At 37.7% G+C, this 21,455-nt stretch overlaps 2 protein-coding genes across 8 annotated transcripts in view; both read right to left on the reverse strand.

The window, feature by feature from the left end:
* The window catches only part of gab1 (GRB2 associated binding protein 1), a 64,066-nt gene extending 57,551 nt beyond the window's left edge, over window positions 1-6,515 (reverse strand). For all 7 annotated transcript variants that reach the window (XM_023333395.1, XM_023333398.1, XM_023333394.1 and 4 more), the window contains exons 1-2: window positions 6,039-6,515; window positions 5,742-5,891 (exon numbers count right to left, since the gene is read on the reverse strand). In XM_023333395.1, coding sequence (XP_023189163.1) covers window positions 5,742-5,813 — 72 coding nt within the window. In that variant the 5' untranslated portion in view covers window positions 5,814-5,891; window positions 6,039-6,515. The remainder of the gene's footprint in view (window positions 1-5,741; window positions 5,892-6,038) is intronic.
* Window positions 6,516-9,452: 2,937 nt separating this feature from the next.
* usp38 (ubiquitin specific peptidase 38) lies at window positions 9,453-20,847 on the reverse strand. The gene is made up of 11 exons (XM_005797587.2): window positions 20,538-20,847; window positions 18,553-19,243; window positions 17,665-17,800; window positions 17,418-17,547; window positions 17,084-17,185; window positions 16,588-16,746; window positions 16,274-16,467; window positions 16,104-16,197; window positions 15,915-16,021; window positions 14,103-15,420; window positions 9,453-11,206 (listed from the first exon to the last, which is right to left on the reverse strand). The coding sequence occupies exons 2-11, from the start codon at window positions 19,232-19,234 to the stop codon at window positions 11,036-11,038; spliced, it is 3,093 nt and encodes a 1,030-aa protein (XP_005797644.1). The 5' UTR covers window positions 19,235-19,243; window positions 20,538-20,847; the 3' UTR covers window positions 9,453-11,035.
* Window positions 20,848-21,455: the final 608 nt, after the last annotated feature.

Consider the following 21,455-nt stretch of genomic DNA (forward strand, 5'->3'; position numbering starts at 1 on the left):
CGTTAGCCTAAGAGGCTAATGCCACACAAGTACCCCTCTGTTACAATCCGTCCAGGTTGCTTGTTTGTTTGTCTCTTGAAGCACGCGGGGTGCAGGGTGGTGGCGGTGGGGGGTTCAACAGAAACCGTTTGTTCTCTGTTCCACTTGCTAAGCAGATTTAATGAATCCTCTACTTAATCGAAGAGCTGGGCCTTTGTTTCGCTTTGGCCGTGCCGTCACATTTGTTGGGTAAAGGTTTCTCTGGCCAATTGTCGGAAAACGGCCGCCGTTTCATCCGGAGTGTAGCATGCGCTGTAAATTTGCTTTCGCCCTGCCGAGAGGCCTCATGGAGTTTGGTCCCTTGTCTCCGTTTACTGCCATCTGAGGAGGACCTCCGGGGTTCAATGTTTTCCTTCATCCGCTCGACCCCGAAGCCTCGCTTGCTCCCACTGAGGCCCTTTTAAGGGAGACAGAAACTCCACAACAAAGTCCGAACATGCTTCCAGTGGAGAAATATCAGGGAAATACAGAAGTTATACTGACTGAGTCAAGTTAGAAAGGCAATATTGAGAACATCTATGTTTTCCCTACAATATTTATAAGCAATAAAGGGGGCAAAGTATGACAAACATAACCTTTGAGTATGACAGTAAGCATGGGCCGGCATCAAGTTCTCACACTGACATAGGGGTCTGCAACTTGCTGTTCTTTAGATTTTCCACAATGACTCTCAGTAACTTAACTTTAACAAACTGAGTTTTTACTTAGTATTTGGGAATAATTGCCTATAAACCTTCACAAAAGATTTTTTTCTTAGAACTATTTCTTCCTTTTTTGTTATTACATAGAAACTTTTGATATAAACGTCATCTATCTTTTAGTAAAAGTTTCTTTTGTTTAAAAATAATACATTTCCTCTTGTAAATATGTTTTGAAAAGGTTAAGTTACATAGTCATAAGGTAACATTTGTGGCACAAGATGAGTTTTATTTAGCTGGACTGAGAGCAAAATGGGCCTTTTGGATTGCTAAGGTGGCATATATTACTATATTATCATATCATAAGGCAACAATTGTTCTTATTTTGAAGACTATTACACTTATAATCTAATTCAAAATATTTTTTAAATTAATGGCTTTCAAACTAACATATAGAATATTACACTGTATTACTGCCTTTTCCAAACAGGCAGATTTGTGTTTTTATGCAAATGGTACAACTGTTTAGCAACTGTCTTTCAGCCAGCCGACTACCACTGTGCAGCAACAGGTTGGGGAGGGACTGGAAATTCTAGTCATTCCAGAAATGTATCTCACGTCTCTCATCAAAAGGACTTTAAACCATAGGGAAAAAGGTATGCAGCTATATTTTTGTGATTTTAAAACTGTAAATATTTAAAATGTAAACAAACCAGCACATGTCACTGGACTGTGTCGGTGTGAGAGTGTGTACTTTTTCTGCAATTCAAAATTTGAATATTCTCCCAATCTGCCATTATTCTGGGTGGTGAAGAGCTGAAGAATCCCCACTATTGTGTTTTTATTTCCATCTGATTTCAGTCATTTAAAGCAACTCTGAAAGAGAAAGTTGAAAATCTTTCACATTTACTTTTTGTTTCAAGTAATCCCTCATCTCCAATTGGAAATAATTCAACTTAACTTCTAGTTTCTTGTAGATATCAGACCTTCCATCAATGTACACAAAATATATTTAATAAAAGCAAAAATGATGTTACATCTCCTCAGGATAAGTATTGAAAATGCTGAGTTAGCTCCTTCTCTTTGAGTCACGAGGTTTCTTTGATAGCCTCAATAAAGACGAACTAAAAGTGTTAGAAATAGTTTGTTTAGGGTTTTACAACAGAACATCTAAAAAAAAATTTGATTTCATGGTGTGAAAATTGAAAAGAGGAAAAAGGAAAACCAGACAGAGCTGCAACAAAATGGAAAAACCCAGGAGCATAAATAGTTGTGACAATCTGTGGCTGGGGAAAGACCAACATAACGCAGCGTCATGATAGATTTGAAACAAACATAAATGATCAGACAGTTTCATTCATCGATTCAGGTTTTTTTCCACCTGATTTGTTCTCTATGGGATCTGTACAAAACCTTGCAATAAAACCACTTGCAATAAGTGGTTGCGATATATATCTGTCCAAAAACAAAAACTCTTGTTGCCACTAAATGGAAAGTCTCACACGCGTCAAAATTTTCCTCATACTTTCAGAAAACCTCACTTAACTGCATTACTGTTACCTTATCAGATGCACCTTTGCTTGTCAGTTTATATAAAGAAAAATTTGCTGTACAGATACATTTGACGCGTCAACACTGAACAGGACACTGCCGCGGTTTATTTTGAGAAGCCCTGACTCATCACCACAATGAAAAAGGATGCAGAGTTACCATAAAAATGTTCATAATTAGGTAATAAACTCATCTAATCAGCCTTCATTCAGCAGTGATTTAAAACCTCTTCTGCATGCACACAACTATTTGATTTCAGGGGCACAAAAGAAAATGAACAAAGCAAAGTCACGCTGTCCTCAATGCTTATTTTGGAGCTGGCAAAACATATGGAGGTACATATGAAAAAGGAGGATCATGTAAATAGTCTTAACATTTTGAGGGAGTCATAAAACTCTAGTTTTTCTTTAAGAGCAGATGGAAGTTAATACATCAAATCTACCCAAAAAAATGGAAATAAATCTGATCCATGCAGTCAAGAGCCTTATAAACACATATTTTACTAAAATAAATAATCAGAGATGGTCAGTTGAAATCTGACTGCCGTGCTGATTGGCTGGTGTAGTTCTAATTTCGATGTCCATCACGTTACCATTACAAATTTAAACAATTGCCCAAATATCTTTACTTTTGTTTACTTTATAAAGCATTTGCCCTCTTTTTTGGACCAAATAATACTCAATGTCATGGCAGCTTAAACCTCCACATTAGCTGAAGTTATCTTATTAAGAAATAACCCAATTTGAATAAAATTATACAATAAGCACATTTTAAAAATGTAAAAATACATAAAATCCAGTCAAGATTGCTGATTTTACACCAAACAAAAGGGATACATCAGCTGCATTTTCATATAAAAACCAATGTGAGCCAGGAAGACTGCTGTATTAGTGCCAAACTCCCAATCAACATTACCATCCCAACCAACATTGAAGCAGGTAAAAAAGTATAACTTTCCTCCCTTGTTAAATCCTGAATTAGTTACAATTTTGCTACAATACCCTAGACACAATCTGAACATAAACATAAAAGAACATAAGAAGATAAGAACATAAAAATCTCAAATGAGCTAAAAAATCTTAGAGATGAATCATTGTCCAGATCAAAAACTATTTCTACGAGTTTTTGATCCCAGCAAACTACAGAGAGAAGCACAGCCAACTACATAACAGAGAAAACATGTGAGAGCGGCGAACATTCCCAGAGTGGCCTGCCAACAAAATTTCTTTAAGAGAACAAACACATCCAGGAGGTCACAAATAAGCCCAGAACAACATCTAGTTCACTTGCCCCAAAGGTCACTATTCCTGATGCAATAAAACAACTGGTGACCCAAAAGAAACAAAGGCTGATCTCGCATTTCCAATAAAACATCTTGATGACTGATTCTCAACATTTCAATGAAAATATTCTGAGTTGAACTATTTGGAAGGCGTGCACTGCATTACATCTTGGGTAAAACTAAGACAGGATTTCAGAAAACAAATTTATACATGGATGACTCCAACAGATTAAAGTAATGGGGTGGCTTAGTTAAAGTTGGCAAAGGTAAAGCTGATCTCAAACACTTAATGGCAGTTGTTGCCACAAACTGTCTGTAGATTTAAGGGGCAACTTCTTTTCTCTTTTTATTTTACATAGGGTTGCAGTATATTGTTTCAGCGTGACAAAAACTAAAACAGAATAAATCTGTAAGTAATATTTCAAGCCTTTGCTTATCATAATTTTAATGATTGAGCTTACAGATAACTCCAAATTAAATACCTCAAGTTTTGAAACTTTCATTTGTACATTTAAAATGTTACACAGAGGCTATATAATGGCTACACAATCATGGGGAAGACTGCTGACTTGACAAATGTCAGTATGGCAGTCGACGACTCCCTCCACAAGGAGGGGAAGTCACAGAAGGCCAACAAACAAAAAAGAAAAGCTGGTTTTTAACAAATTGCTTTATCCAAGCATATTTAAGGAAGATTAAGTGGAAGGAAAAACTGTGGTATGAAAGGTTGCACTAAAAACAGGAATAAATTCAGCCTGGAGAGGATTGTCCAGCAAAATTCAATCAACCTGAGCTAAAGAGCAAAAGAACTGGAGGATCCAAAAATCCTCTTTTTAGATTAAAATTAAGTTTGTATTTCATTTGGAAATAAAGGTTCCAGTATTTCAAGAAAGAGTGGAGAGGGTCATTATCCATGTTGCCTGGAGGCCGCTATATCCAACCAATTAGGACTTCCATTAAATTAAATTTCCATTAAATCTCAACAGAACCACAGGCTGATCCCCTCCATGCCACTCCGCCTTGATGCAGAAAGTCATGCAAAAGGACCCACAACCACACAATCAGCCAACAGAAATGAGGATACTTCACATTTCTGTTTAAAAAAAAAAAAAATCTTTTTTTTTTAATTTATTTATCATATGTAAAATTAACACATAAGAAATGAAGGCTTTTAAGAAAAAACTAACTATGTGTAATGAATCTATACATGAGTATCAATAACCATAATGAGCGACCAGAAGCTAGGGGAGCACCGATTGCAGTTTTCCGGCCGATCACCAATCTATAAAAAGTTTGACCCGCTTATGATGATTTTGGCTGACACATAATTTTTTTGCCTGGAAAATGACTAAATACAGCAAGAAAGTTTCTAAGTTGTCTGTGTGTTAGTCAGCCCACTTTCACAGCAAAGTAAACGCGGACAATAGTTGATTTCCAGACCTCTGCGGATAAGATTTGTGGAAAAGTATCAGACCGTGGTTGATTTTCCTAAATTAAGGAAATCTAAGTTGATGTACCTCTGCAACCTTACAAAACATATTCAGCTTTTTCATCATAGTATTTTTTTTAATATACCCAAATATGGAGGCAAAAACTTGGAACCTCATCCAGCCTTGTTTGAAATTCTTGCTGTTTTAAACTTTTCAGTTATTTCTCGGATTGTAAATACCGGAATGTTCAGGTGAATTGATGTTTTATTGTGTCAATTTCCTGAGTCACCAAGATCAACAAACACCTGCCTTAGTTAACAAAATGTTATTTTATCTTTCCCATGTTGCAGAGGAGCCATGCCATGTTTATGATGTTAAGGAGTATGTTTTTATTTCTTTTTGATGTGGGAAAGTTTTCCACTCTGAAAGAAGTAATTATTGAATGAATTCTACATTGATGTGCAAGATTATGTAATCAAAAATAGATTTATTTGCAGGTTTCTTAGGCAGCTTCATTGGCTTTGACAATACTGTGTATTTCAAAATATTGCTGTTTCCCCACAGTTTGAATTCTTTGTAAACTCATGGATGTTGGGAATGGGAGGCAAACACAGTTTACGCAAGAAGGAACAAAAACAATCTTTTAAAAAAAATCGAAATCAGGCTGTTGAATGTGCACAACAAGAGGCCTGCAAACATGTCTGTCATTTCGCTCCATGGTCTCCAGAGAAAAGCAGGCGAGATGCGGTCCCACAGGTTGATTTATCGCAACGTCACCAATAGGATATAAAGTGCACTTACGTAACGTCTCAACTTTTTTTCAGGAGGAGACTTTCGCAGCCAGCCTGAACACACCACCTCTCCCCCACTCATCTCTTCTCCCTGCGCGCCGGACTCCCAGCGGTCGGTGGCCGTTTGGCTTCGCCTGATCTGGGGAGTGTCTCCGTCCGCCTGGAGTAAACAGAAGAAAAAAGAAGAAGCACAGTGGTGTGATGAAAACAGGAGAGGAAAGAAAAAAAAGTTAAAAACGAAGCACTTTTCTTGTCTGTGGGAGTCACACAGACGCGGTCAATCCGTCTTTCCAAAAAGTCGACTCACCGACAGAGAGCAGGGTAGTTTCTCAGAAATGAACACAACAGATTCCCACTAGTTGTAGTCAAATCCACGCACTGTTTCCCACGCTCGGAGCGGGCGCAGTCCTCCTCCGTGTCGCTTTTTAGACGAAGATAAACGCTAATCCGCGTACTTTGAAACGCTGAGGCGACAAAACAACAAGGAGTCTAGTGAAGTTTTTCTGTTTGTTTGTTTTCTTAACTATAACGTTCCATGCTAATTCCATTCCACAGTGGAGCGAGAAATCCCAGTTGGCGAGGTCGGCTGCAAACGTCCCACAGCGTACCGCTGCATAATGCTCGATTTAAAGCGACCTTTGGACGTAAACACAGAGCTTACACCGAGCTTCGCTAGCAGTTTACTCCCATGGTTCCTTAATTGTGATTGACAGTCGGGCTAAAGTGTGTCTTTTCCCTAAACTCAAGTCTCCACTAGAACATGACTGTGTTAAGCTAGCTGACACTAAAGCAAGAGAGCCCGGAAGTTTGAATGTCGTGCTTTCAAGATAAAAGCACATCGTCAAAGGGTTCGATTAATATTTCCCTTCTTTGTCAAACTGTGTTGGCTAATATGAATCATCTAAGCAGCAAGTAATACAACAAAAGAAAGAAACTATTCAATACATAAACAAGGCTAAAGCAAAAATAACCATAACAATAGTAATAGGTAGATATATTAAAATGTATATATATATATATATATATATATATATATATATATATATATATATATATATATATATATATATATATATATATATATATATATTATAACCCGCTTTTCCGGATTCATAATCAACATAAACAGGATATTAAAATTATTGCATGCTACAAACATTAGAGAAGTTTTATAATAGATCCAATTTTAGAGCTGGTCTTTTTTCTCCTGGTCTGCATTTCAATATACTGCACTGATGAAATTATGTTTTAGCATTAAAAAAGAAAACTGAATGACTTCCTAAGAGGTATTTAACAGTAGAGACTCTTTTTTTATTTTGTACATGACTTCTTAACATCTGTTATTATTATTTTGGAAATCCCAATCGGAAGTTGCATTAAAGTCAAGCACTTTAACTTGACCTCGCTTTGAGATTTCTTCAGAGGACGAACTGGAGAGGCGGCAGCGTGCAAGGAAAACTGAAGACTTTAAAAACTATGGGACATGTAGTTCAGTGACTGCCTGTATTCTGCCACCGCCGCTTGAGTCTATATCATGGGAAAACTTCTTTTTGGTAATTAGGGCACGAGGTAACAGAGACAAGTCAGCTTTGTGCGAAAACACAAAACGGGATCCGGATAGTTTAAAAAGAAACAAAGAATGGCCCAACCTCTCTGGCACAGCCTCAGGTGTACCAGCAGAACCTTGCACGTCTAAACTACAATATCCACAATGCGGAGAGAAAAGCGCACGGTGACCCAGCGAGAACAATGCAATGATTGTTTTACTTTTGCAACATCTCTGTTGAAGTGAACCGTTTTGAGCACAACAGTTTTCACAATGCACTTGTAAAGTGGCTGACATGCAATTTCAAATAAACAAATTGACTTATCGGATCTATTTAAATAGCTACTTAGGAAATGCAAAGGGTACAGACTAAAAATGTAACCAAATATTATTCCGTTTCAACCGAGTGAACAAAATGACTTGACTTATTTATAAATGATCCAGTCCACTGCCAAAAGTCTGGTCCCGTCCCCTCTGACTGGTATCCAAGGAATGTTACTGGAATGCTATTGTTACAAGAACATCCACTGAAAGGACACAGCACTTCTTTAAATATTGTCATAATATAATATTGTGGTAAGCCTGAATAATAAGCACTTTTTGACACATCAGACATTCTGGTCAAATAAATGTATTTGACACAACAACGTGGCTGTATTTTTGTAGCATCAACAACAAATTGATATAAAATATAAAAAAATAAATACAACTTTTTAACATCAAACGTGTCTATAAAAAAATGATGTAAAAGATTTATATAGCAGAAAACCGGTCATACAAAATGATCACAAAGAAAAACCAGACGGCCTTAACAGCACTACTGTCTGCAGAGATTCAAATAAGTCAAGTTTAATAAAGACAAAAGTGACACAAAACACTGAACATGTTAAGAAAACTGGCTGCAAACACAAACTGAATATTAAAATAAAGAAGTAGAAGTTCAGCTGAGACGCAAATATTTGTTTCTGTATTTGTTCTGGGAACAAAGCCTTGTGTAGAAGCTGTTTCTACACTGCAAGGGGGCTATGTTCTTGTGATTTCCCAGTTCCCTTTTTCAGTCCCCGCTTTGTCTTTACCCACTTCCATTTGTGCAAAATAGTTTTTGCAGCCAAAGCAAAAAAAAAAAAGAAACAAAAAAAAGAGCAGAGAATCCAGAGGCTTGTTTTGACAAATCACACAAATCACAGTTCTGTTTTTCTTCTCTGAGCAGCTTGTTAACACGTACGGTGGCTGATTAGAACCATTTCTAATCCATGCTTTTGACTCATCCTAAAATAAAAGCCAAAGTAAATCAAGTTTAGAAAATTTTCTTTAGATCAGCAAGAGGAGACTATAAAGCTGAAGACGCAACAGGAAAAAATGAGTAATAGTTTAAAGGTAATTCTACTCATGCATACTGGAAAGGTTTGGGAGATATTACGTTTTGACATGAGTTGAAGAAAAAAAGGGCCAAAGACAGAAAAACAAACAAAAAATAATTAACTTAGCTAAAACAAAATTGCCATGAGAAGTTGTTTTTTTATGGTTACAGATGTTTTTATGGTTGTTCTTACTGGTTTTGAGAAGAAATAATTTGTCTGCAAATGTTTTAATTAATTTATTTATGACAGTGTTAATTTAAACTTTTTTGTTGTGAATGTTGCCACTCTTGACCAGGACTCTCTTGTAAAATCTCAATGGGATTTTACTGGCAAAAGAGAGATTAAATAAGTAAATGAAAATAAAATTTTAAAAAAATATTGAGCTGAGTAATCACCTTTTCCTGCAATGTTTGTGGAGGAAGTCAGACACCAAGTTTTATGTTGTTGGCCATCTGTGTTGTAAAGCATGTAGAGGGAAGCATCATGCTGAGGGAAGGGTTTTCTGCTGCTAAGACAGCTTGGGTTTGGTTGAGATGGAATAAAAAACAACAAAAAATAAAGCATTTCATGCCAAAAAAAACATGTTAGGTGACCTGAACAGAATCTGAACCTGGGTCTTGACCTGCTTATCTATAAGACAACGAGTGTAATCTTCCCACTGTGCAAAGAAGCATCAGCTGGAGGTCTCAGAATACCCTGCAGGAATCATATATCCGTTCTGTTTGCTGGGAGCAGAGGGATGCCTGGTTTAATTATATTGTTTCAAATTATTTTCAGGTAGATAATCTAAAATTATACAAAAATGCATGACTCATTCGTATATATACATTTTTATTGCATGAAACCTTTAAAACAACAAATGGCACACGCTGAAGAAATCCTAATTTTCTGAAAAACTTTCCATTCTGAGAAAAGGTTTGCAGCTTGTGATGCATCATAGAAGTAAGCAAAGTCCCAAAGCTGTGTTTAGAAGTAGAGGATAATAAAAAACACTTTATTACAGATCAGTTATTTTAGTTGTAGTTTTATAACACAGGAAATATTAGAAACACTGATCCCCCAATCAGGCATTTCAAAACATTTACATATTTCAAAGTAAAAATGTGCATTTAAAAACAAGGAAACCTTTTAAATTTGAACTATACAGGTACTTGAGCTATATTGTCTATTATTCATGGAGGATATACATGGACCGTATAAAAAGACAACTTTTTTTCTCACCGACATCAAATCAGACTAAACCGTTCCTCTTTTATTTTTGATATGTTTATATTATTTCCACTAAAATTATCAAAATTAAGGATTTTTTTTAAATAACACTTTTAATGCTTTCTTTAAAGTAATACATTTACAGCTACTAAAATTGTTTTGCCTTTAAAGTTTGTGAAAGCTCAACATTTAAATTTACAATTGGTGAAATGAGTCCTGTACAGACATGGGACTGAATAGCCATTCAGAGAGAAAGAAGTCAATACCCTAAAAATAACGTAAAAAGCCAGATTAAAGCCTACACATGCACTCAGGGGAAAGGACTTTAAATCTGGAAAAAACGCTTTTTTGATCAAATTAAGATGAAACTGTTAGCCATAATAATCATCACTAGATTTGAAGGGGAAAAAAGGTCAGTAAAAGGAGTGTAGACGTGGCAGCATCATGTTTGGTGGGACTGGTGCAATTTACAAAATAGACACCAAGTTAAAACTCTGGATGCAAACAGGTTTTCCAAATGCTTAATTAGTTTCACAGTGACTAAAGGACAATAAATCAATGAATTGGAGACTGCATCTCCAATTCATCTCCAAGTTACAAAGAAAATATGCAGATGGAATTGGAAATGTGGGTGTGAGAACAAAATTTACCAAACCGATTCAGACAAGTTCTGACAGGAGAAATGGGCAAAAATTCCAGCAAACTATGGTGAGAAGTTTGTGGAAGGAAATCAAGAATGTTGGAACCAATCATATGGTTAAAAAAAGCACTTTTACCAATTACTGGTAATAGGTATACATCTTTGAATAAAGTAAAATATATTTTATTCATTATTCTGCAATTTAGCAATTAGGAAAAATTTGTAATCCTGACTGACCTAGTAAAAAATCTATATAATTTAATGAAAAAAAAAAAAGTTGTCTTTTTATACTACTGTATATGTAAAGAGCTGGTTTCAGCTGCATTTAAAAATGTATTCTCCTGGATTTAAAAGTAAGAAATATAAATCATTAGATGATTAAAAAATGAAAAAAAAATGTATCCATCTCTTTGGGTGTAAGAAAACCAATAATCAGAGCCAGTTTCCTGATATTCAGTGTGTGAAAACATTTAAATTATAGCAGAGCTCTTCTTTTCTGTACAGTCAACCCCAGTTCATGTGGGTCTCCCTCTGAATTTTATTTCATTTTAGAAGACCAGTCTGCTAATGGTGTTGAATCCTCCTCCTCCTCCTCCTCCTCCTCCTCCAGATGGGCCACAGCTCCCTGGTGGGTTGTTGTCATCTGAACCGTTTGGCCTGAATGAGCAGGAAGACGAAGACGCCTGAAGAGCCTGGGTCCGAGCGCTGAGTTCCTGCTCCTGTTGATCGCCAAGGAGACAGACAAATATTTTACCAAGCTTAATTAAGTTTAAAACGCACCCTGGAAATACAGACAAATAAACTCTTTAAGAAACAGTGAAAGCCTTCCAAAGGACATCGCGTTGTGATAGCTCCCTCTAGAGGAGCATCGAAGTTATTTACACAAACGCAGTAGAGTTTCAGTTTAACACACCACAGCTCAGTGAGTTGTGAAATTACACCTCACATCTTTGAGTAGAAGAGTCTGAATTTCACTCGAGTACCAGAATACATAAATCAATCTAGTCTGTGGCTCAGTTGCTGTTTGCTACGTTCCACCTGGATTAATCCTCCACTTTAATGATAAAATCTTACTTGCGAAGAGAAGCGGAAATGATGTTTTAAATCGATTGTGTGTTGAAAATGAAAAGTAAGCAGTTGTTCCAAATACATGCCCACAAACTTCTAAATCAGTGGTAAGCATAATTACAGCTCACTTCACACTTACACTTTCTTGCAAATGTAATCAAACTCCGCAAGCTTTTTTTCTCCCACATTTTCTCACTTTGCATCATAAAGCAGTGCAAAGTTATGAAGTGGAAGATAAATGACCCGTTTTCAGTTTCTCTTTACATATACAAGTCTGATGAGTGTGGGATGGATTCCAATTCAAACCACATTTTCACAGATTCCCCCTCAATCTTCCCTATTTATTCTGGCTAAGCATGTGCTGCCACTTAAGAAAGAGCATGAACAAAAGCGTAAGTGTGTACATGTGCAAAGATGATGGAGGCAAACATAAAAAAAATTAAATATGTAGTGGCAGCAAAGGAGGTGTGTTTATTTGGAAGCACCAAATATAAAATACACGCAAATTCTGGAAAACGTGCAAAACTTCCCGTATCCTTTATGCTTTGATTTGATCAACAAAACAAAATCCCAGGGTTGGGCAATAAATCAACACCATTATATATCGCGATATACATGTGATCAGTACCAATAGAAATATGTCAGATAGAATGTTCAGTAATTTCACTAAACTCTGATCCAGAACTGCACAGCATTCTGGGAGATGTAATTGTAATAAAGGCTTTAGCTGCTAGCCATGCTAACCTTTCAGGGGTTGTTGACATCAACTGACTCACTCACTCTGTTGTTACCTAGCAATAACTTGTTGAGTAACTTGCATAGGAGCAGTTTCAGGTATCGCCACTGTGCCTCATAACCGCTTAAAAAAAAAAACAATGGCGTGCAGTGAAGGGAGAAAATGAGTCCAACAGCTCGAAAGGAAACTGTGGATAAAACAGGAAAGGTCACGTCACAGGTTTGGCAGCATTTCAGATACTTAAAACAACAAAACTAATTGACAATTATTGGTATCTTCAATTATGTGGTGATAGGTTTTTCAGTCATGTTGCCCAACTCTACAAAATTCCTATAAAATAGGTCAAAATGTGTGTTTGCAACTGGGGCTGTTGCAAATGATTATTGATAGTATTGTGACGATTAATCGAGCTATTGAATAAAAAATTGTCCTGTTCTGTAAAAGCTAGTAAAAGAAATATATGAAAGAGAACTGCTAGTAAAAAACAGTTTCTTTTAATAAGAAAACTTACTATGGAAAATGCCAAATGTTTCAAGTCATTTTTAGTCTCAAGTTTTATGTATGAAAAAACTGTTTTATAAAGTGCAAAAACAGATGAGAAATAAAACATTTCAAATTAATCTTTAAAAATTAAAAAACTAACTTAAACCAAGGAATTAGTAACAAATGCCTTGTATTTTACACTTCACTTTTAGTCTCAAGTTTGAAGTATAAAAAAACTTTTACAAAACAAGTTTCTCTCTAGATCACTTTTGATCAGCAAGTAGCTACATGCATTTCCTTGCACATGTATCACATGCCCGATTCTACTAACAATCACAGATAAGTTAAGATAAGTTTGTTTTATTCTTAGGGAACATAAATGTCAACAGTCAGCAGGCACAAGTGAGCTCAATGCATGTAATGGATGTTTCCTGCTGAGATATTGGAGGGTGGAGCATTGAGGCTCTGCTTTGTGAAACACCAATTCCATTTTGCAGTAAACGTACTGAGCTGTGTGTTCGTTTCCATTTAGTTTAAAGTGATCCGACATTTTGTGTCTCCCTCAGCGGCGCTTCTTTCTGACCCTCGCCTTCTCCTTCCATAGCTGCTATTAGCACTTAGGATTCGTCAACAACTTATTGCCAGAAGTGAGAGTGATGCGCAACACAAATATTGGAATGCAGTACGCGGAATAACAAAACATAATTTATAGCTGCAGTACATAACTTTTATAAATGTTTTTATATATGTTTTATATATCTGTAAAAACTATCACCATGTAGTGGCATCATTAAATGACATAAATAATCTGAAAAGGTCAAGCTCCTCCACTTCCTCCCTGTGCTGCTACTGCCATTTGAAGAAAAACAACCTCTCAGAGCCAGTGCTGTCAATCAACCTCATGAACATGTTGCTAAATGTGCTGATGGAGGAGAAACAACTTACAGTTACAGAAAAACCATTTATCCGCCGTCATCGTTGGTCATGATAACTAGGTCTTAGCATTCATGACAGGGAGAAGCTGTATCGTAGCAGACAGCAATGGTGCACAAATGGGTCTGATTAACAATGATAAGACCCTCCTGGCTCTGGAGGAGGGTCCAGAACCAGGTTTTAATTTTTTTCCACAGATTATCTGTCTCATTCCATACTTACAAATATGTACAAAACTTATTTTATAAAAGTTACATACTGCAGCTTTGACAAAACCTTGAGGTAGATAATTTCCCCTGAGGAATTTCAAAATTTCAATCATTTGATGAATCCTAACAGCCCTAGTTGCAACTTTGCAAATGCACTGCACAGTAATGCAAATCTGTGAGAATTACCTGCAAATACAGCTTATTGTCTTTGATGATAGCATCCAGCAGCTCTTTCTGCAGGGGAGGCTCGGCACTCAGTCTCATTCCATTTGCCATTTGTCCCTCATTTCCATTCAACGCTGGCAGCTCCTGTTTCCTGTACATGAGCACATAGGCTGTGTCTTTGGGGAAGCGATTGGTGATGTTTTGTACTGACTGTAGGGAAGTGTATGTCACTCTGCTGTCATTGAACAGGAGCCAGTCCCTCGCCTCCAGGCCCACGTTGGGTAATGAGTCGCCTTGTTCTGATTTGCAGAGGCTACAAGCGGCCTGGTCACTCGCTAAATCCTGTTTGACAGAAGAGAAACCCGCTGGATGCTGCGTCCCATCCGCTCCGTTGATGTTTCGTCCGTAGGAGTAGTAGTGGCCACTCTCCGAGGAAACCCCAGAATGCACCACAACAGAGCTGAGCATATAGGGCACTGATTGGACTGAAGTCTCTCTTCCTCTTGTCATCTTCTCAGCTTCATCTAACCTTAACTTCCTCTCTTCCTCCTCTTCTCCTTGTGATGGTTTAAGTTTCTTAGCCAGGTTCTCGCTGCTTTCCGGAGAATCAACTTGCAAAGGAGACGAAGAGGCGGAGGACCACTGCACTGGCGTCGCAGAGGCATGGACAGGAAGTCTCAGAGCTGGCGGGATGATGACGTTATCTAGGATCTTCTTGCGGATGTGGCTTTTGGCATCGTAAGAGAATCGGAGCAACGTGAGGATGAGGTATTCAGGCGCGGAAACCACCTTCATGGTCCTCTCAGCTCGTTGGAGGGAAACACACTTCTCGCAAAAGTACGCGTTGTCTTCGTCCAGGATTTCAGGAGCCAGAAAATAGTTCACCAGGTCAGGCACAGACAGAGGGGGTTCGTTCGTCACTGGCTCATACTGAACATTAGTAGCTAGATTGCTTGATTCAGGAGCTTCGCTGCCACCATTGACAGATCCCTGACAGAGCACCTTGCCTTCCTCTGTAGGTCTCTCTGATTTGGGACTGCCCTGAGAGGAAGAAGACGGACAAAAGGCCAAAGACAAGTCTGTAAAAGGCTCTTCTTTCTCGGAGATGCTGTTACACTGCATGCACCGAATGCCTGTGATCAGCTTTCCACCAAACATCCGCTCTATCAAAGTCCTTCCATCATTTGCACATCGGTTCTCTGCTTCAACCAAATGGCAATCCTTGCAGTCTTCAGAAGTTGTTGGGCTTATTGGGTCTCTGCTAATGGGATCAACCAGGGAGGCTACTGTTGGCTTGGCTGATTGCAGAACGTGAAGCGTTTTCTCCTCTTCGTGCAACCTTAAAAATACAAGTACACTTGGCATTAGCAGAGGTGGGTAGAGTAGCCAAAGATTATAGACAAATGAGTAGCTGTATTTCAACATATTTTTACTCAAGTAAGAGTAAAAAAAGTATTTTGTAAAACTCAAGTACTGAGTAACCGATCAAAAGGTCCCATTGTGCTACAAAATGGTACTATCAAGAATATGTGCTACTGGAGATTCTTCCTGCCTGCAGCATCGCCATCATCAATAAATCTTTTAAGATATTTGGATTATATGAGTTACAAAATTTACTTTCCCTTTTGGAAAAATAAAGCATTTTTGAATTGAATGAAATCACATAAACAAGGGGAAGTTTGTGGTTGTAATGCAGGACAAGTTCAAGGTGTATGAAAACAATGCATGTTTCCACAATTAGCGTCGCATCGTTGCTATTTTAATTGGCTTTAAGCAAAAATAAAACTACAGGAACAGCTGAGCATAAGGAGGAGCGCTGCAGACTCACTGTACCTTTCTAGAAGGAATCTGAGATACTCTGAACAGTCCTGCTGTGAGCCCACGTTGAACCAGGGAGGACGAGACACTTCCAAGAAGTTCCTGGGAGCGTACGCTGCCCTCTGTAGGCCAAAGCACACATCCACAACTCATGTTGACATCCACTAACTTCACACATATTTCATTAGTCAAGACATAACAGACCTGTGTGTGTGCCAGGAAAGCAAAAAGGAGCTGGAGTCTCTTCATTACTGTGTTGGAGCCATTTAGATGTAAAGACAAAACGTGCCTCCTGAAACTGAGAGCAAAAACTCAGGTTCAATTCTTCACATTCTCAGCTTTGACATGTGTGTTGGTATGACTGAGTGCCTCACTCTGTTGCCATAAAAAGGGTCTGGATGATGCTGTTCATGTAGCAGGTGTTCCCCAGGTTGATCAGACCTGTCCTTCCTGTCTCAGACTTCCCAGCCGGCCTCAATAAACCAGAAGCAAACGAATTGGACTGGGATGTCCAGGCACTTTGATTCAACACCAACTTGATCTTTTCTTCTGAAGGTTTTGGGAAATCCTGGAAAGAGAATACGGAATAATTAATGCAGATGTGTCTGAAGGCTGGCCTTATTTACAGAGCAGTCTTTTTTGATTTGAATTAACTCAGAAAATACCAACATAAACATCAGTTCTTCACCTTTATGGCTTCCAATATGTGGTCGTAGAGGTCAGGGAAGCCAGAGTACTGGTACATCATGCAGTGTATAAGCTCAGTGAATTGGAGCAGGAAAGTTTGACTGGTGGGGAGACCGTCTGTGTTTAGAGTCTGAACTAGAGAGCGCACGTGTGGAACAACCTGAAAGGGAAAAAACAGGAAATTAGGAAATAAAAACAATAAATTATGGACGATAAAGCTAAAATTTTCCCATCAAACGAGCAGCATGGTCAGCCAGGAAAGAGATGAACATCAGGACCTCCACAGACAGTTCAGCTGATCATTTCACGTTTTTTAGGTTTTAATTAAATTGGTTCACGGGCCACTGCTTGGCATTTAAAATGCTTTGCAGATCATTACTGAGGAGGGTCTGTGTGGCCTCGAAGTAATTTAAGCAAGAACAGAAGGAAAATGAGAGAACAAACAATCTGGTCACATGAGGAGGAAATGAGCTGTGAGGAGACAGAGGACCTCTTACCAAATGGAAGGCCTCAGGAGAGTGCTGGAAGCTCAACAGCATGTGGGAAAGCACGGATAGCGCCCCCTGCCGCACAATAGGGTACCACAGACGGCTGAATACCTGCAGGTCAAAATAAACAAAAAGCAAATATTTATAAAATAAATTTAGGTCAAATCAAAGTCAATTTCTTTAACACGTTTGTCATAAAAGGTATAAAATATGAAATCAATGATATTAACCAGCAATAAATATGAACTACTGTAATTAATTAATCTATTTCACACATTTGTAACATAATATTTAAATCCAACCTCCTCTACAATGAACCATAAACCAAGGAAGTTTTACAAACCAGTTCAATTTTCAGCAGAGTGACATCTATAAGAATGGTAAACTTCTGAACAGCAGCCAGTCCTTTCAGTAGTGCGATGACCCAGGTATCCACATGTTGGGCCAGCGGCCAAGACAACCAGTCGATCATTCTTTAAAACACACAACAAACAAGTGTTAACAAGCATAAACTGCATATTACACACTGAAATTACAACATGCTTTCATCCTATAGCTTACAAGTGTAGAATACAAAGACATTAAGCTACCGGCTGAGAGCTTTGGTCATGCTTGCATCTCTGACGTTCTGGTCTGTGGTGAGACTCTTGATGAGCACATTGATCATCTGGACAGGGATGTGCTGGACCAGACTAGCCAGGGCAATAGATGGGTCAAAGGATGGGTCTGAAAGAACAACAACATCGAGTCACTTTTCTGTATAAAATATTTTAATATTTTCCTTGTAGCTTGTGAGATGTTTCCATTTAGATACTTCTTAACATCTAGATAGAAACATTTAAAACAAATTAAAATCTTCAGACAAGATAAAAAGCCAAACTGTACAAAAAACAGCTGTGGCAGCACAATTCATCATGTGTTTGTGGTCTACAAAAATCTCAGACGTGTTATTTCCTGTTTTATTTTATGAATAATACCAATTTGTGAATATGTCTGCGGTTTCAGTTGGTATTAACTCAAGATTTTAGAGCATTTAAAGTTATACACTGCAAAAACACAAAATCTTACCAAGAATCTTTGTCTAGCTTCTAGTGCAAATATTTTAGTAGACTTGAATTAAGACAAAAATATCTCAATAATTCTTGAATATAAATACAAAAAGTACTAGTTCCAGATTTTTCCCGCACTGAAAACATGAAAGATGTCTTGCTAAAAGTGAAAAACATCTGCCATCTATCTATATCAAAAGAATTATTGACTTAAAACAAACTTATATGTCTTGCTGAAAAGTTATTTTAAGTTAGTTTTGACTTTTTTCATGTGAACCAATATATTTGCACTAGAAGCTAGATAAAAAAAAATACTTGGTAAAATGTTGTATTTTTGCAGTGTATTTAATTTAAAATATCAGTTCCTTTGTCAATTTTAACAAACAAAAACAGTCTAACAATTCCAGCAGACTAAATATATAGCTATACCTGTGGAGGAGATAATAGCAAAGACTTCTTGCAGTGAAGGCAACAGTGTGGCTGGCTCTGCCTTCCAGATGTTCTGTAGAAGAGTGCTGACCTTTGTCACCTGGCCTACATACTCTCTCAGTTCCCGCTCTTCACTGGCAAAGCACTGAAAGCAGCTGATGGTCCTCACTAGCTGCTGGCAGAACAAGACACCTGACTTTTCCCTCGGGATGCACTGCATAAAGTCTGACAGCAAAGTGCTGAGTCGGGCGCAGAGAGCTGGCTCAGGCCGTTCGCACACCATCCTCAAAACCTCCACTTGGATGACACTGAAGGTCTCCAGGACGGAGGGGCAGCTGATGAGCAGCCGCAGGCAGCAGTGGATGTAATCGATTATTGCAGCATCTCTGTGTTCCAGCTGCCCGTAGCCCTGCTGGAGTAAACAGAGCACAAAGTCTTTGCAGAAGAAGAGCTCAAACTCGGGCCGGTGGTAGCGAGCATAGGCCTCCAGAACTTGCAGGCCAATCTGCTTCTGGAAAGCATCGTCACCGAGCAAGATGAGGCGGGTGGTGAGTGTGAATAGGGCTCGACACTGTTCCTGCGTCACGTCGTTCTCTGCTGCTTCAACCACCTTCTTCACTATGGCCCTCTTCACCGGGACAGAGTGATCGGAGCTGATCAGGCCCTCCAGAATCTTGTCCATGATGTTGAGCTGCAGAGGGCAGAAGAAAGTGATTAGTTGGTAGAAAGTGGTAATACTTGGAAATACTGAGTAAGCCGTCATTCTTTTGTTATTTTTGTAGACATCAAAAGTAGTTTTGTTCCCTCATAACAGAACTATTGGAAGAAAGAAACACATTTTACACATTTCTAATATTATAAAAGCTCACAGAACTTTGCCAGTTTATCTGGCGGCCTGATAAATTAGTCATTAGACTTCTTTTTTTAATGAACACATTCTCAGAAATAACCAAGGAGGCAGACCAGTGAGCAGCACATTGTTCCTGTGAATCAGTAGATCGTTCAAGTCTCAAACAACCAAACTAGAGCCTTCTTTAAATCAAACACACAACACCTGTCCATGAAGTCACAAGTCTATAACTTAGTGAGATCGGAAATATAACCGGGCAACAGGTTCCAGAACAGATCGCTTCGCTTTGATTTATATTAGAAAATCCCTCATCTCTGAGAGATCGAGATAAGTGGAGTAGATTGGTAAAAATTAGAGATACTCCATTTCTTTTTGTTGTAGTCTTTAAAATACCAGTATTTCTTTGTCTGTCTGATGACAGAATTTTTTAGTACATTTTTTTTATTGTCCCAGCTACAATGATCCACTTGATAGATATGTTTTTTAAAGAACAAAAAAACCACAAAGCTAAGCAGTAATTTGGGTTTGTTTCATAACTTCAAATATTAAATCTGATGATCAAATGTTATGTTCAATTACTCAAGTAAGCTTTTAACCAAGTACGTTTTTACTGTTACAGCTTTAAAATATACCTTTAGCAGGCAGGTAGCTATCATTTGTAAGATTTTTTTTTCATTTCCTCTTTTAAGTATTCTAATGTGAACATTTAATAATTATTTCGATATTTTAACTACAGAAATGAAAATTATTTATTTGGTACGATAAATACCAAATAAGTGAACAGTATTTTCTGCTTCATTTAATACACTGAATGAGAAAGCAGTAATTGATGTGTTGTTTCTGTTCTGTAGAAACTGGCAGCTAGCGTGCTAATGCTAGTTGCTTCTTTAAATTTAACAAATGCCTATAAACGGTTACGAGCTATAGCAGATTATTAACAAAATGTAACCCCGAAGCGGTAATGATTATTATAAAACCTGCAGAAGTCCATATTCCAACCCGATAAATAAAGTAATCACACCATAATAACAACAAAGCAACGAAACAGGCCGATAACCGTCAGGTACCACTCTGACTTAGCATAAATACCACCACAATACACCCGCAATTCATAAGCGTATCAACTTGAACTTACCTGAATTCAGCATGTCAACACATTCCAAACTAAATGTAAAAGCTCTCAGGCCGAGTCAAACACCTCCTGACAGATGAAACAGTTTTATTCAGGTTTCATTTGAGCGTTCAGAATCAGCTGATTAACCTTCCACTACCGTCATTCCAACTGCCGACAACCGGTGTTGTGCTGAAAAACGCACCCCTGCCGTAAAACGTAACTGTTGTTTTTAAAGACAGATAGTTTTTTTAATACTGTTTTGATGTTTTAAAAATAAGTAGGGTATTTCTATATAGCAACTAAGAACGCTTTAGATTTACTTTGTCTTTATATGGACATACTTAGTCTATTTATAGATAATTAGTTCTTTTTGCATCAGGGGTGCTTCTCTGCTTTTTGTCGCCAGAACACCAGCGTCATCGTAAGGACCTTTGGACGAAGAAGCTGTTTTACTGATGCCTGTTACAGTATAGATGTGCTTCATTATAATATTAATTCGAATAAATCCTTTTTTCTTATTAATGGTTATACGTCATAAAAATTGTATGGATTTTAACAAAACAAATATTTAAACATGCGTTTCACTCAAACGCTCTCGTCCATTTCATGTTTGAATATCTACGGAAGCTTGTCAGTTGCTATTTCAAAAGTTTATATACATGAGGTCAGAATATTTTAAAAATTATTTTTAAAATATGGAAAATATATTACAGAATCCTTTGAAAAAAATATGGAGAATATGTCAAAGTCAATCTGACTAACACAATGTTATTTCGAAATTACAAATCTGGTAACCAACAAATTATTTCAGCCTAATTTAGCCATCTGCCTGTAACCTCATGTATTTACAAGTAAATGTTTATTATTACGTATTAGCCCATAAAAATAAAATAAAAATTAACATTGGGCTTTTATTTTTTGTCTAAAACCGACTTGTTA

Source organism: Xiphophorus maculatus, chromosome 5, assembly GCF_002775205.1.
Source record: "Xiphophorus maculatus strain JP 163 A chromosome 5, X_maculatus-5.0-male, whole genome shotgun sequence".
NCBI lineage: Eukaryota > Metazoa > Chordata > Actinopteri > Cyprinodontiformes > Poeciliidae > Xiphophorus > Xiphophorus maculatus.

Coding starts and splice junctions, on each gene's coding strand:
- usp38 (XM_005797587.2), bottom strand. CDS start 19,234: ATGGACAAGATTCTGGAGGGCCTGATCAGCTCCGATCACTCTGTCCCG. Junction 17,801..18,552: donor TGCTATTATCTCCTCCACAG/GTATAGCTATAT, acceptor TTGTTCTTTCAG/ACCCATCCTTTGACCCATCT. Junction 15,421..15,914: donor CTCAGATTCCTTCTAGAAAG/GTACAGTGAGTC, acceptor TGTATTTTTAAG/GTTGCACGAAGAGGAGAAAA.